The sequence below is a fragment of the Bos javanicus genome, chromosome 13 (assembly GCF_032452875.1).
Source record: "Bos javanicus breed banteng chromosome 13, ARS-OSU_banteng_1.0, whole genome shotgun sequence".
NCBI lineage: Eukaryota > Metazoa > Chordata > Mammalia > Artiodactyla > Bovidae > Bos > Bos javanicus.
In genome coordinates this window covers 25,738,465-25,756,780 of record NC_083880.1, presented here as the reverse complement: position 1 = coordinate 25,756,780, position 18,316 = coordinate 25,738,465, and the positions used below count along the sequence as shown (strand labels likewise).

At 41.4% G+C, this 18,316-nt stretch overlaps 1 protein-coding gene across 1 annotated transcript in view; it reads left to right on the top strand.

Annotated features, from left to right (window-relative positions):
- Nucleotides 1–18,316, top strand: part of PRTFDC1 (phosphoribosyl transferase domain containing 1) — a 111,300-nt gene that overhangs the window by 76,091 nt on the left and 16,893 nt on the right. The window contains 3 exon segments of the mRNA XM_061436037.1: nt 5,061–5,126; nt 16,659–16,676; nt 18,003–18,109. Coding sequence (XP_061292021.1) covers nt 5,061–5,126; nt 16,659–16,676; nt 18,003–18,109 — 191 coding nt within the window.

Genomic DNA, 18,316 nt, shown 5'->3' with positions numbered 1-18,316 from the left:
CATGATCCCCAAGCAAAAATGCAGCCAGGGTTGGGAAAATTATCAGGAGCCCGGCCATCCAGTCTCCTGTTCTACAGATTGTGACCTGCCATCTTGTGAAGCAATTTCAAGGTTAACTCTTTGCTCTGCTGACTGTAAACGGCTCCTACAAAGAATAGATGAGAGGTGATAAAGACAAAAGAGGGTCCAAGCATGATTTCCAGGTGGCTTCTGTCCATCGGGAGAAAGATGAAAACAGCAGAGTGGAGTGATGTGGGTAATTATACCCACAAAATGGTCAACTGTAAAGATTCAGACACCACCGCTTGGGAGCTAGGGGATCACTGAGAAACCCTGAAGGAACATACAGTGGAGCTTGTTTTTAACCAAGACTGTAGCCCTGATGCACAGTTGCCACAGGACAGGAGTCCTCCTTAACCACACGCCTCATGGGTGGCCGTCAGCCTCAGAAACCTTACCCCCAGAGCACGAGACATTCATGTATCAATGATGGACTCAGTGAACTGTGCAAAGAATCATCACGAGGTCCAAGTTGAGAAACTTGGGTAGACATGCAAATTTCTTAGACTAAAAGTAGATGATGATCCTGGGGTAAGCCAAGGCTTTAGGAACTGCTTCTTGTTATGCACCAGGTATTCCGTGCTCAATTCATATTAATTCATTTACTCCTCCCAATAATCCTAGGAGGTAGGAACTATTAATGTTGATTGACACTCTCTTTTTATAGATGAGGACACTAGAGTACTGAAAGGTTAAGTCGCTTCCTCGAGGTTGGACAGCTCATAGAAGGTGGGGCTGGGGCTGGAACCCAGGCAGTCTGGTCCCCAAGGGCTTGTAGGGACCCCCCAGCTGCCTGTTTACCAGTCGCCATGTTTTCCTTTCTCACAGCTCATCCACATATTGTAAGAATGAGATTCTAAACAAAAATGACCTCAGAAACAAATGGATATTTAAATGAGCAAGAACCAAAAAGATGGCAAGTCTGTTTAAAAGGAAGCAAAAATATTGACATAGGAGTTTTCAAACTTTTTGGTTCCCACCGTCTTACCTTGAGGGAAGATTCCCTGGAGGAAGGTATGGCAACTCACTCTAGTATTCTTGCCTGGAGAATCCCATGGACAGAGGAGCCTGGGGGGCTATAGTCCATGGGGTCACACAGAGTTGGACATGATTGAAGTGACTTGGCACATCTTACCTTGAACCCAGTTAATACAACAGAGATAAGTGGAGTTTCTCTGGGTGAAGCAAAGGGCAGACATACAAGCCACTGCCCTGTGACCTCCACTTTGACCCTAGGTGGCTTAAAGGACTCAGGGACCGAGTTAAGGGTCATGTCCTATATCCACCACTGGTTGAAAAGGAAACACTGGAACTGATTCATCTCTCCTTGTTATCTGACTTTGTACCACATGTTAAGAGTTTTTGAAAAATTTTTCAACCCTGCAACATTTTCATAAGAAACTCTCCACTTTGATCATTAAAACTTCTTATAATGAACTGTTTGTGTGTTTTAAAAAATATTTCCTTAGTTATTTTGTTATTTTTGGCTGTGCTGGGTCTTTATTGCTGCATGCGGGCTTTCTGTAGTCAAGGTGAGCAAGGGCTACTTTCAATTTGCGGTGTGCAGGCTTCTCACTGTCGTGGCTTCTCTTGTTGCAAAGAGCGGGCTCTAGAGCCCAGGCTCAGTAGTTTCAATACACGGGCTTATTTGCCCAGCAACATGTGGAATCTCCCCAGAGGAGGGATCAAACGTGTGTCCCCTGCATTGACGGCACATTCTCAACTACTGATCACCAGGGAAGTGCTATAATGAACTGTTTTGGTTGGGGGTTTGCCTTTATTTGATATAGTGCCGTTGACCTTACTGAGCACAGGAGAATAGCTGAGAGGAAGGATGAGGCTGAAAAGAAGAGGGAAAAAAGCAAAGTTAAGGCATCTGCGGCGGCTGAGAATGTTGAGAAAGTCTGTGCGTGTATGGATTCTGAAGCAAGTCTCTCTGACTTTGGAAATGAGTGGCTGAGAGAGTGATTCTTTTGTTTATTTGTTTTCTTTACTCATCCCCTTCCCGTTCCTCAAAAGGAATTCAGGATATTATTCTTACTTGGCTATGTTTTTTCCTGAATATTATCTAAACAGTCCAAATTCTCTTTTGTACCAGCAGTCACTATATATGCTGAGCTCTTTGTTGTACCTGGAGACCAAGTCACCAAAACTAGTAATTTCCAATATGTTTGTTTCTGAGGGTGCCTGGACTAAATGTCGGAGACTTCCTTTGCTCTTTATTCATTTGGTTTAATGTTTTTAATTGGAGTATAATTGCTTTACAATGTTGTGTTAGTTTCTCCTGTACAACAGCGTGGATCAGCTATATGTATACATATATCCCTTCCCTCTTGAGCCTCCCTCCCACACTTCCTTTGCCATTTAAATAAATCCACACAACCGTTACCAGCATTTCTGCCAAGGTGTGTATTTCTCCTAGCCATTTCAGCTTATATATTTTACTTCCTTAGTACAACCAGGACCCAATTCTTCTCCCTGGTACTCTCAAAGATACACTGTTATTTCTACCTTCTAGGAAAGTCGTGGGGGATGGGGCTTGTTAACACAAGAATAATGCCAAGCCAGACAATCCTAGAACTGAACTGGTTTCCCTCACTTACTAGTAGTGCCTTTTTTGGGCAAGCTACTCAGACTCTTACTGCCTCCAGTTCCTCATTTGTAAACTGGGGATTAAATAATACCTATTCTGAGCTCTACTGAACCTTAGCAAAATAGATAAATTCATTCATATACAAACTTCTAGCATACAGAAAAAAGACAAAGGCCCACCCAACTCATGAGGCTTGTATAACTTGCTTTAAAAATCCACAGAGGTAGCAAAAGAAAGGAAAGTACAGGTCAGTCTTACTTATGAAGATCAGATGAACAATCCCAAGTAAAGTATCTTCAAATCAAAATCAATGATGTTAAAAAAAAGAAAGGATACATCAATCCTAGGAATATCGGGATGTCTGTGAACCTCTGTGAAGAGGGATTGCATCAGTGACCCTGATTAAATGGCTTCCCTGTGTCTATGTACTTTGTTCTGTTACTTGATGATTGCTTCTCAGATTAATGCTGGGCTTGTTCATGTGACTTGCTTTGCTAATGGGACAGTAGAAACTTGACTCAAGCAGAGGTGTTTAAAAAAAAAAAAGCCAAAACAGCAAAAGATCAGTGGATTCTAAATAGTCTTTGATTTTCTCCTTTGGCTATCAGTTCCCATAAGAAGAAAATGATTGGTTTTATCTAACTTATGGGGCACTTTCAAACATTTCAAGCATTTTCACCACTCCTTTGCAGTTAGGAATAAATGCTTTCAAACTGGAAGTAAGAACATTTTAAGGTTATTTTTTTTTTCCTCTTGAGCAGTAAGGTGAAAAACAAAAGGCTGCTTCATTGGTAAAACTATTATATTGGTTGATTGGCTTTTTTCTTTTTTCCTTTCTGATGACCAGTGCTGTGACAATGTACTTCTAGGTCTAGACTGAATTGCAAGTGACAGAATCCAATTCAAACTAACCCAAGAAAATTCCTTTAGGGGAATGAACTCCCTCCCCAAAAGAGGCAGGGCCTTCTTGCCAGAATAAGGGAGAAAAGCACTGAACTGGCCAAAGCAACAGCAGTAACCGAAGATACTTCCTGGCTCAGCACATCATATGTCTATTCCCTCTTTTGGTGTCTTCTCACTTAGGTTATCATTTGGATGAAGGGACTGCAGTGTCACCAAAGTCTTGCTTGATCATGAAACCAATTGCATATAGGATGTCCCCTTCAGTTCCTCTAATGCATCTTTGCAAGGAAATCGGAAAATAAGTTGCTTGCCTTCTGTTACCTGTTCTGCCCCCATGTTATTCTGTTGTGATATTTACTAAGAAACAACCCATATTTTATTGTGTGTGTGTGTGAGGTTTAATTGAGGCAGAATGATGTCCTGTATATAAATACTGTGAAAAGGAATGCTTATAATCTCTAATAGGACTTAAGTGAAAAGTCTCTTTTTTTAAACTGAAGTATAGTTGATTTACAATGTTGTGTTAGTTTCTGGTGTCCAGCAAAGTGATTCAGCTATATGTATACATATATGTGTGTGTGTTAGTTGCTCAGTTGTGTCTGACTCATTGTGACCCACAGACTGTAACCTGCCAGGCTCCTCTGTCCAGGATTCTCCAGCCAAGAATACTGGAGTGGGTAGGCATTCCCTTTTCCAGGGGATCTTCCCAACCCAGGAATCAAGCCCAGGTCTCCTGCATTGCAGGCAGGTTCTTTTACCATCTGAGCCACAAGGGAAGCCCATATATATATATACACACACATATGAAATATTCTTTTTCAGAGTCTTTTCCATTATAGGTTACTACAAGGTATTGTGAAAAGTCTTCTAAATGGGATTCTAGTCTCATATTCCTGAATTCCAGAAAGTTCCTGAGGCTTCATCATCCTTGTGTCACGATCTAAGTGTAATAGTTCTTGATCTGTAGCCTTTTAGAATTGCCCTTGATACAGATAAGGGATTGGACCCACATTGGTAGTGAGGAGAAGGGGGTCTATAACCTCTGTGGGAACCACAGTCTAATTGTTCCCCATTGCAGGGCTGTAACTGGGGCTGTTGGCACAGCTGACAAACGCTAGGCCCCCTCCCCAGCTCCCCCCGCCGTAGCCGTAACCACCCCAGGGAAGTCCGGGAGCATGACTGTCTTCTCCAATTCCATCTGCCTCAGAATAGGCTCGGGCACCTTCCATGGTTTTATTTTGTTCCAAAATTAGATTTGCTTGTCCTCTCCCCACTCCCTCCATCCCCTCTCCACACAGGCTCGGCTATCAGCCATTAGGATGCTTTGTCTCAAACACGGTGGCAGGAGACTGGCTCTTGGTAACCATAGGCAACCATGAATCAGGACCAGCTATTTGTGCTATATTTGCAAGGCACAATCCAGCTCCTGGCTGGGTAGATGGGGAAATGTGCTGTATACAGCTTTTCTTGTATAGTAAAATATTATCTCCCCCTTTTCGTTTAGAATGACCAGTCAATGGACGAGATGCAAATCATTGGAGGCGATGATCTTTGGACTCTGGCTGGAAAGGTTTGTTCATGTGACTCTGCTTTGTGCCCACTGAGGCCTGGGTGTTGCGGGGAAAACAGTAACCTCCATTTCAGGTCAGCGCTGCAGTCCATTTCAGACACTCTCCTGGGTTTGCTAATTCATGCAAATGAATGTGTGGATCCTTTTAATGATTCCTCCTTTTATAAAACACTCCTTTTATAATGCTTCCAAGGCCTGACTCAGACCAAATCTTTCGTCTCCAAGCTTCCTTCCAATCTTATTTCAGACAACCTCACATTACAAACCCCCCTTAACACTCCTTCTTCTCTTTCCCATTTTTTTTTTTCCTACTCACACTTTCAGGTACCTCCTGAAAGGGAATTCTTTTCCTTTTTTGTCTGATTTTCACCCTTCATCTCCTCCTGGGCACCAAAGCACTTTAGTAAGACATTTAAACATGTTTGTTGAAGTGTTTAAAATTTAGGCAGGGAATTAAAAAAAAAGAATATCTAAAGACTTTTTCATTTTTCAACACTTTGCCTCCCCCCCGCCCGGCGCTGTCCCCCATTAAAAAAATGTATCCCATGAGATTTTGAAGCAGCACCTCCGATATTAACTTGGAGATCCAGATCTGCCAAAGCTTAGTAATTACATGAAAAACTCTGGATTCTGACAGAAATCCATGCATTGGGAAGGAAGAGTGTTTCATCAAGCAGATGGTCTGTGCAAGTGTGATCTGAAACACGAGTTCTGCCATGAATGAAAGCAACACAGAATTTGTTTTTCTTCAGCTCTCCTGACATTATCTAGTATTCATTATCCCTGAGCAACTTAAGCTTTCTAAGTGAAACGAAGCAGTCTGTTACACAAGCTTAATCTCGTATCTGCAGTTGTTCCTGGTTTGCAGTGCCCACCTGGGGAGGGGATAGTAGCCATATTTAATAAAAATGTGTATAATAACACTAGGAACATTGAAGAGCCACAAGGACTAACTGCAGAACAGCTTCCTTCCTCTCCTCAGAAGATAGCTTAGCATCTGAGTGTTAAATTGCTACCTAGTAGTAAACTGCGTCCTACAGAAACTGGAATTCACTTGTTGGTGTTAATGTATGTATCACGAGGCTGCCATTTGATGTTACTACATCGCTGTATAATCCTGGAAAGATTAAAAAAAAAATCAAAGCTATTTCCAGAAATTCATAACTTTTAACAACCCTGGGGGTTGTCTTTAAATGATATCATTGTAGTGCTTTGTTGTATGACATTGCCTTGAAGTTTATCACATAGGAGAAATGGTGTGCCTTGTGCATTCACCATGGAGTCTGTCAAAGTGGCAGCTCGAAGAATCCCAAAGGAACGCCAGAAAAAAAATTGCACAGAAAAAGGGCAGTGTTTCTCTCCTGCCTTCTAAAATCATCTTGTATTTTGTTTTAAAGTCATTTTTCCTCTTATGTGAGCACTGGATAGTCCCTTCCTTTAGGAGGTAGAGAGAGGATAATGGTTCTAATTTTTTCAAGAAGGAGAGACTGAGAAGAGATTGAAGAAAGGGGAGTTTCTTCCTGGGGGTGGAATGAGCAAGAAGGGGTGATAAGGCTGTGCCTCAGTTTCCCCTTCTGCAATTACTGCAAAGACCATCCCCTCATGAGAAAATAGACATCGTGGAAGTTCAGGCTAGGAGAAACAGCAAACCAGCCAAACAGTAAGTCTGAGCAGAGGTTGGCTTCAGTTTTTTGCTAGCACGACGAATGATTTGTCCAGGTCACCAGGTAATGTTACGTGGTATCTTTCCAGTCGCTGTGTGTGCAGAGATATATGCATTCAAATTCATGTCAAGTAGAACCCCCTGGGCTTCTTGGGTAAATATTTCTAAGATGTATTTAGCCAGATTCTCAACTGTCATGACAGCTTAAGATTCTGCAGTTCAGGGTTCCTAGGCTCACATCAGAAGTCAATTAATGAACCAGTATAGACCACACTCTGTTCTCTCAAATACATCTTGAATCTGTCCATGTCTCTCCATCTCCATGGTAACATTCCAAGTCTAGACCTTGCTACTCAAAGTGTGTTCTAGGGCAGGTGTCAGATAAACTTTCCAGGTTGGGGCAGGCAGTAAATATTTTTTCAGTTTTGTGGCCCATACAGTCTTCTGCTGCAGCTATTTCACCTTGCTGTCATAGCACAAAAGCAGCTATTTGCAATAGATGAAGTGCAAACAAATGGACACGGCTGTGTTTCAATAAAATTTTATTTACAAGAAACACGCGGCAGGCCAGATTTGGCCAATCAGCCATAGTTTGCTGACCTTTGGTCTAGGAACCAGCAAGGTCGGCAACTCCTGGAGACTTATTGAAAATGCAGTACCTCAGATCCCACCCCAGATTTGCTGAATTAAGTCTTCATGTTAACAAGGTGCCCTGATGATTCTATGCACATTAAAGTTTGAGAAGACTGGTCTCTAAGGCGAGACAACCTCTATCCCTTTTCTGGGCAGCATGAGCCATGCCTAACTAGTCTCCCTGAACTTCTGCCTTCACTTAACTCTTGTTAAGATGCTCAGTTGTGTCCGACTCTGCAACCCCATGGACCAGGCTTCCTTGTCCTTCGCCATTTCCCGGAGCTTGCTCAAACTCATGTCCATTGAGTCAGTGATGCCGTCCAACCATCTCATTCTCTGTCGTCCTCTTCTTCTGCCTTCAGTCTTTCCCAGCATCAGGGTCTTTTCAAATGAGTTTGCTCTTTGCATCAGGTGGCCAAAATATTAGAGCTTCAGCTTCAGCATCAGTCCTTCCAATGAAATTCAGGATTGATTTCCTTTAGGATTGACTGGTTTGAGTTCCTTGCAGTCCATGGCACTCCCAAGAGTCTTTTCCAACACCACAGTTCAAAAGCATCAACTTAACTGTTGCCACCTCTCAAACCAGTCTCCAAGAAGCAAAGGGATTTTCTTAAAATACAAATTGGATCCCATCACTTGCCTACTGAAAACCTTTCAGCAGCCTGTCAATTAGGGTTGTCAGACTTAGTTTAAAAAAAAAAAAAAAACAAGATGCCAAGTTAAATTTGAATTTCAAATGAACAATGACTAAATTTTCAGTATAAGTATGTCCCATGCAGTATTTGGAACACACTTGGACTAAAATGTTGTTCTTTATCTGAAATTCAAATGTATCTGGATGTCCTATATTGTGCCTGGCAACCCAGTGCTCTGAGATTATAATCCAAACTCCTTATCACAGCCTAGAAGACCCTGATGATCTGGCCCTGTCTCCTTCCCGACATCATGGCACACTGTTCACCACCTCCTCTCTGGCCATCACCACACCGGCTAAGCTCCTTCCTGCCGAGACCCTGGACAAGCTGTGACCTCTGCCTGGAGTTCACTTTCCTCCCATCCTTCAGATTTCAGCCTAAAGACTTTTGTGTCAGAGAGAGGACTTCCCCGAGTCTCTAAAATGAGCACAAACTCCTCCCCGCTAAGCCCCTGTCCCCCTATTCTCCATTAGCCTCTGTATCAGCACCCTCTTTCCACTGAAGCCCTTTCCATAATTTCTGGTGTTTATTTGGGGCTTATTTTTCATTTGCCTATTTCCTCACCAGGATGTGGAAGGAGTGGAGAAGTGAAAAAAAAAATTCACTTAACTTTCCTTCTCCTTAAAAGAATAAAGGCTTTAATATAGCTTGCCCTCCCTACCCCTTCTTTAGCTTTTCAGAAATAGGCTGTCCATTAGGAGTTTGAGAGAACTATAAAAACAAATTTCAGGAGTTTCCCTGGCAGCCCAGTGGTTAAGACTTTGCGCTTTTGCTGCAGGGGGTGTGGGTTCGATCATTGGTTGGGGATTAGGATCCCCCATGCTGTGCAGTGCTGCCAGAAAAAAAAACTTCAGAGGCCCTCTAGCATCTTCCCATCACGTAGAATTTATACCAGCTGGGGAAAAACTTGAATGGCACATAGCAATGGGCAGGTCCTTTTTTAAATGGTGGTAGAAGAAAGTCTGAAACTGCAATAAATATCTGCCTGGGATGGAAGATGTGTTGGATGAATATCTGCATTGGAAGGTTTGGTACAGGTCATCATTTAACTTTTCCCTTCTCATAGAGTAATCACACGATTTCTCAATTTAAAAATTCACACTGAAGTTACATTTATCATTATATTACTACTCTACCATGAACTGGTTCTTGTGTTCTCTTTTTTAATGCTCAGCATCCAGGGAAGAACATTTAGGGGGTAGGGGGCCTTTCCACACGAGACTGTTCCTTGAGCTTAAAGAAATCCAAAGAAGGAATGATTTCTTCAGATTATAATTGTCTTAGAAGAAGGTGAGGTTTTATTTGGGACCAGAAGATCAGGGAATAGCGCAGAAGAGGGAGAGAGAATAAATAGCATGTGGAATCGGGGAGGAAGAGAAGAAAACAGCAGAGCCAGAGAACAGGAGTGGCCCCGTGTGATTGAAGGAAATTCATCAAAAAATAGCAAAATAATAATTTAAAGAACTGAAATTGGATTTGGTTTATAGACTATATCGGGGACTTCCTTGGCAGTCCAGTGGTTAAGACACCTCACTTTCACTGCAAGGGATGCAGGTTTGATCCCTGGTTGGGGAACTAAGATCCCACATGCCACACAGTGTAGCTAAAAAAGCAAAAAGCCAAAAAAAAGAATACGTTGACTAATGAGTGTAACTTGCTCAGAAAAGCAAAGAGGAGCCACAGAAGTTGTTGAGCTGAGGTGAAATCAAGAAGCTGTGTTTTGGGGAAATCACCTGACAGGAGGGCAGAGGTAACTGAGAGAAGAGAGAGACTCCAGGGAGAGAAACCAGGGAGGAGATGGTGTGGTTTGAGCACTTGAACTTCAGGAGTGAAGTGGCGTGAAGCAGAAGGAGTAGCTCTCTCCGAAGGAGCAGGATGAAGTCAGTGATTCCTGAAGGAGGGAAGGTTAGAAAATCACCTGTCTAATTTTCCATGTGTTAGAAATCCCATAGATTTACTGTGTCACTTAAGTTCTCAGCTGCTGCTGCTGCTAAGTCGCTTCGGTCGTGTCTGACCCTGTGTGACCCCATAGACGGCAGCCCACCAGGCTTCCCTGTCCCTGGGATTCTCCAGGAAAGAACACTGGAGTGGGTTGCCGTTTCTTTCCCCAGTGCATGAAAGTGAAAAGTGAAAGTGAAGTCACTCAGTCGTGTCTGACTCTTTGCGTCCCCATGGACCGCAGCCTACCAGCCTCCTCCGTCCATGGGATTTTCCAGGCAAGAGTACTGGAGTGGGGTGCCAAAGCCCTCTGTAGATGCTCAAGTTAAAATATTTAGGAAATGGAGACTCTAGACAGCCCACATTCTCCTTTCTGTTTCTGGGCTTCTTTTATTACCTCTTCTTCCTTCCTTTGTCACTTCCTTCCTTCCGGCCTCTCTCTCTTTCTCTCTCCATCCTTCCTTCCCTCCTTCCTTCCTGCCTCTTTCTTTCTTAAAAGCAAAAGGAAGAAAGCTCCCCAGAAAGGCTGGCTGAATCATGGATCTAAATAGGTCAAGGCGGCTGAATAAAGAGAGCCCGCAATGATTCAATAGTTCCTTCAGCTCCCAGCGTTAAAAGCGTTTCGTTCGGGTGTTTAAGCTGCCTGCACAACGCACTCTCTGGCTGATTTTTTTTTCAAAGTTGATTTAATCCTAGCACTTCATAAAATGTGTGTATCCATTAAAGCAAGGCGATTTTATTCATGTTCAAGAGAAATCTCTGAAAGGGTGGAATAAAACCCAAAAGCACAGAAAAAGGCCCAAATCCGGCAATGGGCAAACATAGATGTGCAGGTTACGTGTGAGATTTCAGGAGACCTACCACTGCACCCACCCCCCACCTCAAAGAAGTTTCTAATCAAATGCCGGAAATGAAGCATCAGAACCTGCCGAAATTTCCTCCTTGCCTGCCTGAGCTATTTAAATCATTCCTTTCTATTGCATCTGACTAGGTTGAGAACAGTCATGGAAATGCCCAGCGACTGATGATTCTGGCAGTTTTGTGAATTATCACATAAAATGAAATGCTGGACTGCATGCCTTTCTCCATGGGGTTTATAGTCACACTCCCACGCAGGCTCAGGATCCATGCTCAGCTCACCATCACTCCTGCCATCGTCCCTCAGCGGGGCGCAGCCACAGCCACCAAAATACATTGCTGCAGATTAGACTGTGGTGTGCTGGTCGCTTTACATTTTAAAAGACTAAAAGGAATAACCTATTTAAGAAAACCATTCTGATTTTCATCAGTCTGTCCTTTCTTTTCTTTTTCTCTTTTTTTCCTTCCTTCCTTGCTTTTTCTTTAGGAAACCCAGAGGGATGAGCTTCCATCAGGATCATGAAATAGCAGAGATAGGACACGCCGTGGAGATTCCCCATAGGATTCTTGCCTGCAGCTCCCAGGCTGCAGATTTCATTGGCTTTCTGGGAGGAAATGAGCTAGGTGTGATGAGATGACCACGACAGTAACTGGCGAGCATCTCAGATTCAGTGATGGGAGTCAGCAGATTGGAAGTGTTTAAAGAGGCACAGTGTGTTCTGGAAAAAAAAAATTCCCAAGGCAGCCCACTCAAGAAAATGGGAACTTTAGAAGATTTCTAAAGGCAAAATTAAAAGCAAAAGACATTTAATGATAGCTCAGTTAAGGAGGAACTGTATATCATTAAGGAGAAAGATAGAGGGGGTATAGGATGAGCTAGAGACAGAAAGGAGGTCAGAATTGTTGAGTTGTTCCACAGGCATTTCCTAAGCACCTACTACAGAACAGTTTCCACGTTATATACTGATAGTATAAAGATGGGTTAGTCTTCCTCTCTTAGCTTGTGTTGCTAATCTTGGTCCACTAAAGCGTAAAGAGATGAGTTTTCTTAGATAGTATTGAAAAATGCTTCCATAGTTGGGGTAGTCACTTTCTCTCTACACTTGGGCTACTTCTTTTTTTGCAAGGCAGAGCCAGTCTTCCGAAGGTATTAACGTCATTGCTCTTGTTCAGGGTAAGCTTTCCACACAACAGGCAGGCCACTGAAGATCCAGGAGTCAATTCATGTAACACTAATGAAAGAATTTGAAAACATAACTGATGTTCTATAAAGGAAAATAAATATATATCTGATGGTTGCTCTGTAAAGCCAATAAAAAACTCTTAATTTTCTTAATCCCCTTTCAATAGCAGATGGTTTTTCTGTATTAGTATTCTCTTGCTCATCATTTTTGATCCTACTAAATAATTTTACTTTTTTAGTACTGTTCATAACACAGGAAATTCTGTTGTTACAGATTTTATCAACCTGTTTGCTTTCTTGATCCTCCAAAAATCCTTTGAGAAAGACAATTAAACCATAACTAGTCAATGTTTTCCTCATTATAATCCTTCTAAGAAAGAAGAGCTTAGAATGGGACTTTCCTGGTGATCCAGTGGCTAAGACTCCATGCTCTCAATCCAGGGGGCCGAAGTTCAATCCCTGGTCAGGGAACTAGATCCCACATGCCCCAACTAAGAGTCTGTATGCCTTAACTTAAAAAAAAGAAGAAGAAGAAGAAGATACCACACTGAAAATTGAAGATCCTGTATACCACAACTAAGAACCAGTGCAGCCAAGTAAATATTTTTAAAAAGATGAGCTTCCTGGGGGAAAAAAAAAAGGGGGGCAGGAAAAAGTAAGGGTTATTCCAGTATTATAAGACAATGGACTATGATAGGAAAAACAATTAAGAACTTCAAGAAAAGTAAACAAGCTCTAAAAAAAGATATAGTACACTACTTGACTTATTAGTGGGAAAAAAATGTAACCTGTATGAGAAGATACAGTCATAACAAGGTAACATTGGGGCACGGGGAAAGGAAGGGAGATAGTGTGAAAGAACATAGTAAATAGATGGTGTATCAAGTTGTGAGAGTGAGAAACAGAAGTACAGAAAAAGAGACTCTTCTAAATTAAAGGACATTAAAGATCATTGCATGTTCTTAGATTAGACAAGCCAGCTACAACAAAAGCCATTTGAAATACATATATACTTACGGCTGATTCATGTTGTTGTACAGCAGAAACCAACACAATATGGTTAAGCAGTTATTCTCCAATTGAAAAAAAAAAGCCATTTGAACGACAACTGGGGAAATTGTCCTGGGAAATCTAGTGAATGTGTAATAAGTTTATGTGATATTAAGAAATGTGGGGAACTTCCCTCACAGTCAGTGGTTAAGACCCCAACTTCCATTGCAGGGGGCACGGGTTGGATCCCTGGTCGGGGAGCTAAGATCCTGCATGCTGCCTGGTGCAGCAAAAAAATAAAAGAAATTATTGTCAAATACAGAAATGTGGTATACATACACAATGGAATTTTATTAAGCCATTAAAAAAATAAACCAAGGAAATCCTGCCATTTTCAACAACATGAATGGACCTTGAAAGCATTATGCTAAGTGAAATAAGTGAGACAGAGAAAAACAAATTCTGTGTTGTCTTACCTCTATGTGGGATCTAAAACATAATAAAACCAAACAAAAACCAAAATCACAGGAAAAAAGACTAGTTTTGTGGTTACCAGAGGCAGGGAATGGGAGCTGGTCATAGGTACAAATTTTCAGCTATAATAAAAATAAATACTACAGATGTAATGTATAACATGATAACTAGTTAACACTCCTGAGTAATATAGGTAAAAGTTATTAAAAGAGTAAACCCTAAGATATGGCAGAAACCAACACAATATTATAAAGCAGTTATCCTCCAATTAAAAATAAATCGATATTTTAAAAAAGAGTAAACCCTAAGAGTTCTTATCACAAAGAAAAAGTTTTTGCCCCTTTTCCTTTTTCTTTGTATTGTGTCTACATGAGAGGGTGGATACTGACTAAACATTGCAGTAATCATGTCACAGTGTATCTGAGTCAGAGCATCATGCTGAACCCCTTAAACTAACATAGTGAAGTATATCGGTTATATCTCGATAAAACTAGGAGAAAATGAAAAAAAAATGAAATAGATTGTTGTCATTTTTGTGTGTTGTCGTTGTTGCTAAGTCATATCCGACTCTTTGTGACACCATGAATTGCAGCATGCCAGGCTTCCCTGTCCTTCTTTATCTCCCAGAGTTTGTTCAAACTCATGCCCGTTGAGTCGATGATACCATCCAACCATCTCATCCTCCATCGTCCCCTTCTCCTCCTGCCTTCAGTCTTTCCCAGCATCAGGGCCTTTTCCAATGAGTTGGCTCTTCACATCAGGTGGCCAAAGTATTGGAGCTTCAACTTCAGCATCAATCCTTCTAATAAATATACAGGGTTGATTTCTTTTAGGATTGACTGTTTTGATCTCCATGGTCAAGGTAGTTTCAAGAGTCTTCACCAGTATCACATTTCAAAGGCATCAGTTCTTTGGCACTCAGCCTGCTTTATAGTCCAGCTCTCATATCCATACGTGACTACTGGAAAAACCACTGTTTTTGTTAGATGCACTGTTTTGCTAGACGAACTAATATTTTGGATACGCATAGTATAAAATGCCATAACTTTAGTATAAACATATAAGCATTTTGAAATACTTTTACCAGTTAGAAACACATCAATATCTAGAAAACTTTCGACTTCTCTATTTTATTTTAAACGTGTATACATTACCTTGATTTTAAAATGTGTTTAATTAAGTTTGACACTCTACTTCTGGATTTATGTCTCTCTGAATTCTAATTCCCAGATATCACTATGTCTTGTAGTTGAAGCTAATCTCCTCAAGAATGACTCTTGTTTTGCAAGGCCCTGAACTTTCAAAAACCAGATTTAATTATGTTCAGTGCACTTCATTTAATTAGGCAAGAATGCGGACTAACAGTTTTAAAAGGTTTTTCATTGTAAGATTGAAACAAAAAGAGATTGTGAACTAGGACGTTAAATTAACCAAATATTCTTCCAGTGTTCTGGTTGGCTAATAGGCCTCAATCAAACTAAAAATGCACATCCTAACTAGTTGTGATGGATTGATGGTTAATAATATAGCAAACGCATTGAGGATACCAAGGGGACTTCTCCGTCAGTGTGATCCATGGGGTATACTGTGGGCATAACCTATTTTTAAAACAGACAAAATAATCTTATATTTTAATGATAAAATTAAGATTCTTTCATGAATTTAATGAATAAAATACTAGAAAGAAAAACACTTCCAGAAAGATATTCCACCTAAGAATGCAGTTGACACATAAGGTAGTATAGTTCAGATTTAACAGAGTGGTTGGTTGGTTCACGTTTCATTATTTAAATCTCTTTTGCATGAGAGATAAGATAGCCAAAGTGTATGGTTTGATAGAATTTTTAAAGTAGTGTATGAATCATAGGGATAAATGAAAAGTTATCTAAAGAAAGACATCATTACATTGAGGAGAATATATAGCATGTTAACACAGTGGTATTTTAATTTGATGGGGCAATATTGACATGTGACTACAAATCCACTTATTGGTTAATTTTGTCATTAATAAGTATAATTAGTTATTGTTCCTTCATTCACAAATAATTACTGAGCATCTGTTTGCAGTATTTGTGCTAGTGGCTGAGACTATGAAAGTAAGCAAGAAAAATGTGATTCCTTCCATTCCTTGCAGAGTTGGTAGTCTAATAATAGGTATCATTCAAGAAGTTAAAATGAAACATAATCTGTTCCTAGGGGAGAAGCAGAGGGATGCCTTAAAAGCACAGAGTAAGGAGTGTAACCACATCACTAAAAATATAAACCAAGTATCTCCCCTTCCTTGGGATTGAAAATCCAAGAGTAAATACCAGATCCCTGGTGATTGTGGTGGCTACACTGGTGTAGGGGTGGCCCCACTGAATATAGGATCCTTCTGCCCAGTGCTGTCTCCATTAACAATGCTGTTTATCTGGGAAATTTGGTGAGGTTTGTATCCCGAAGGACTCAGAGGGGTCACTTGCCAGGATGATGGCGGTCGGATGACATTATGGATAGTTCTTCAGACAGGTAAAGGATCTAAAATCAGCCGGCTTCCCTGGTGAATCTGGGAATTCACCAGAATTCCCTGGTGAATCTGCCTTCTATGCAGGAGATCCTGGTTCGATTCCTGGATGAGAAAGATCCCCTGGAGAAGGGATAGGCTACCCACTCTGGTATTCTTGGGCTTCCCTGATGGCTCAGATAGTAAAGAATCTGCCTGCAATGCGGGAGACCTGGATTCAATCCCTGGGTTTGGAAGATCCCCTGGAGGAGGGCATGGCAACCCACCCCAGTATTTTTGCCTGGACAGTCCCCATGAACGGAGGAGCCTGGTGGGCTACGGTCCATGAGGTCACAAAGAGTCACACACAACTGAGTGACTAAGCACGGGACAACACTAACCTGAATATAGACACCAATATTGCAGCATCCGTGATTCCAGCAAAACTGGAAAAATAAATCTGGAAGTCCTGGATTATCTCCAAGCATTTGGGTTAGATGGATGGTGGACGACCAACTAAGTTAACTGTGAAATTCTAACTCCAAGCGAAATATGTGTTTATCTTATGAGCCAGATTTGCATCATATTCTAAATAGTTTTTTTTTTTTAATTTCAGAATGTCCTCATTGTTGAGGTAAGCTGACTTTTCTTTATCCATACCTGGAAGTTGAAAGAATCTAATGTTGAGTTTCTAAATATAGACCTTGTTATCAAATTGGCCAAGGATTTATTGAATGCCCACTGCATGCAGGCTTCTCCAAATTTATAGAATAGGAGTTAACTAGAATTTGACTTGAAATAACTTAGAATGGAAGCTTTATAATAATAGTTGTGTGGTATTTTATCCTTTTGTATCTAATGCCACCCATGTCTAAATTGGTTCTTAGATCTATTTGTAAATCAGACATTTTCACAGAAGAGAAAACTAGCCCACAGAACCAAATTTTTTTAATAGAGAAACCAAGATTGGCCTCTCACCCTTAATTCCGTGTTCTTGCTAATGACCTCTAATGACTTGAAACAATCCTCCCTTCAGCATCTAAATCATAAATAGAATCAGTGTAAAAATTTGCTATCCAGGGGAAAGATATAATTTAATTTAATTTGTTTTTCTATTTTTTTTTAAAGAAGAAAAGAAAAGAGAAAGAAATAATGGGTCCTTTAGCCCAGCAGGCCTGTCTTATCAGCTGGCAAAAATTCAGGGGAGCTGTTTTTGTCGCGCTTTTGTTACAGTCGCCTGGGTGTGCCATATGTATGTGCCGTTCTGGCTCAGACAAAACCCTTGAAGTAGACCCTCCAGCGAAAGGCACTGCCCGACCCTGGCTAAATTCAGACCTGTTGTTTTGATAATCAGCTCCAGACAGCTGATTTCTGTCCCACGGACAATCAATTTCTCCTGCCCATTGTGCTCTAATTGTGCAGCAGCTCATCAGCCAGGGTGAGCCTCTGCTCACAGTAGCCTCGTGCCCTCAGAGCTCACAGGCTGTCACCAGCTGCTGTCCACATACATCTCACTTCCCAGCCATCGAATCTCCTATTAAGTGGGGAGAGTATGTGAAGGGGGAGCGGGGGAAGTGTTTATCTGTCCATTCAGCATACTCAGATGTGCATCCCATGTCCATGAAAATTCATGCGCCCCGCGTTGTGTTACATTACCTCAGGGCCAAATTTAGTCCTTGAATGCGCATGCACGAGACCAAATGCACTCGATAAAGAGCCCCACATGCTCTCCAAATGCTGAATGTAGCCTTTTGACACAGCTCAAGGATTCTAGGAGGAAACAGTCACCAACATATTCCCCCCAAACCCAGCTTCCAGAAAGATGCACCTGTCTAAAAAATATAACCAGCTCTGCCTCCTACTTGGACTTCTAATTTGATGGCAATTCTAATTATGATACATTATTAATAAGGACTAGACTCATCTGTCTGGATGAAAAGCCTTTTAATGCAGCCCAAAGGCATCTGGTTGAATTTGTCTGTCCTCTTCTATTGGAACTGGGAGAACCATAAAAGCCTTGCTCAGTAGCATAGAGAAGTACAAGCCCAACATGATCAAGGTAGCCAGGTGAGTACCACATTCACGTCATCACTGCTATGTCTTTCCAAATCTGCCCAAGAGGGATGCTAACACAGGACGCTGGTTCCAAAGAATGCAGTCCATTCCAAACCACTAACCCTTTGCCCTGGGGCATTAGGGTTTGACCACACTGAACAAACAGCCCATTTGACAGCTAGCCTGAGAGAAAGGAAGGGGGAGAGGGCATGCTTTGCT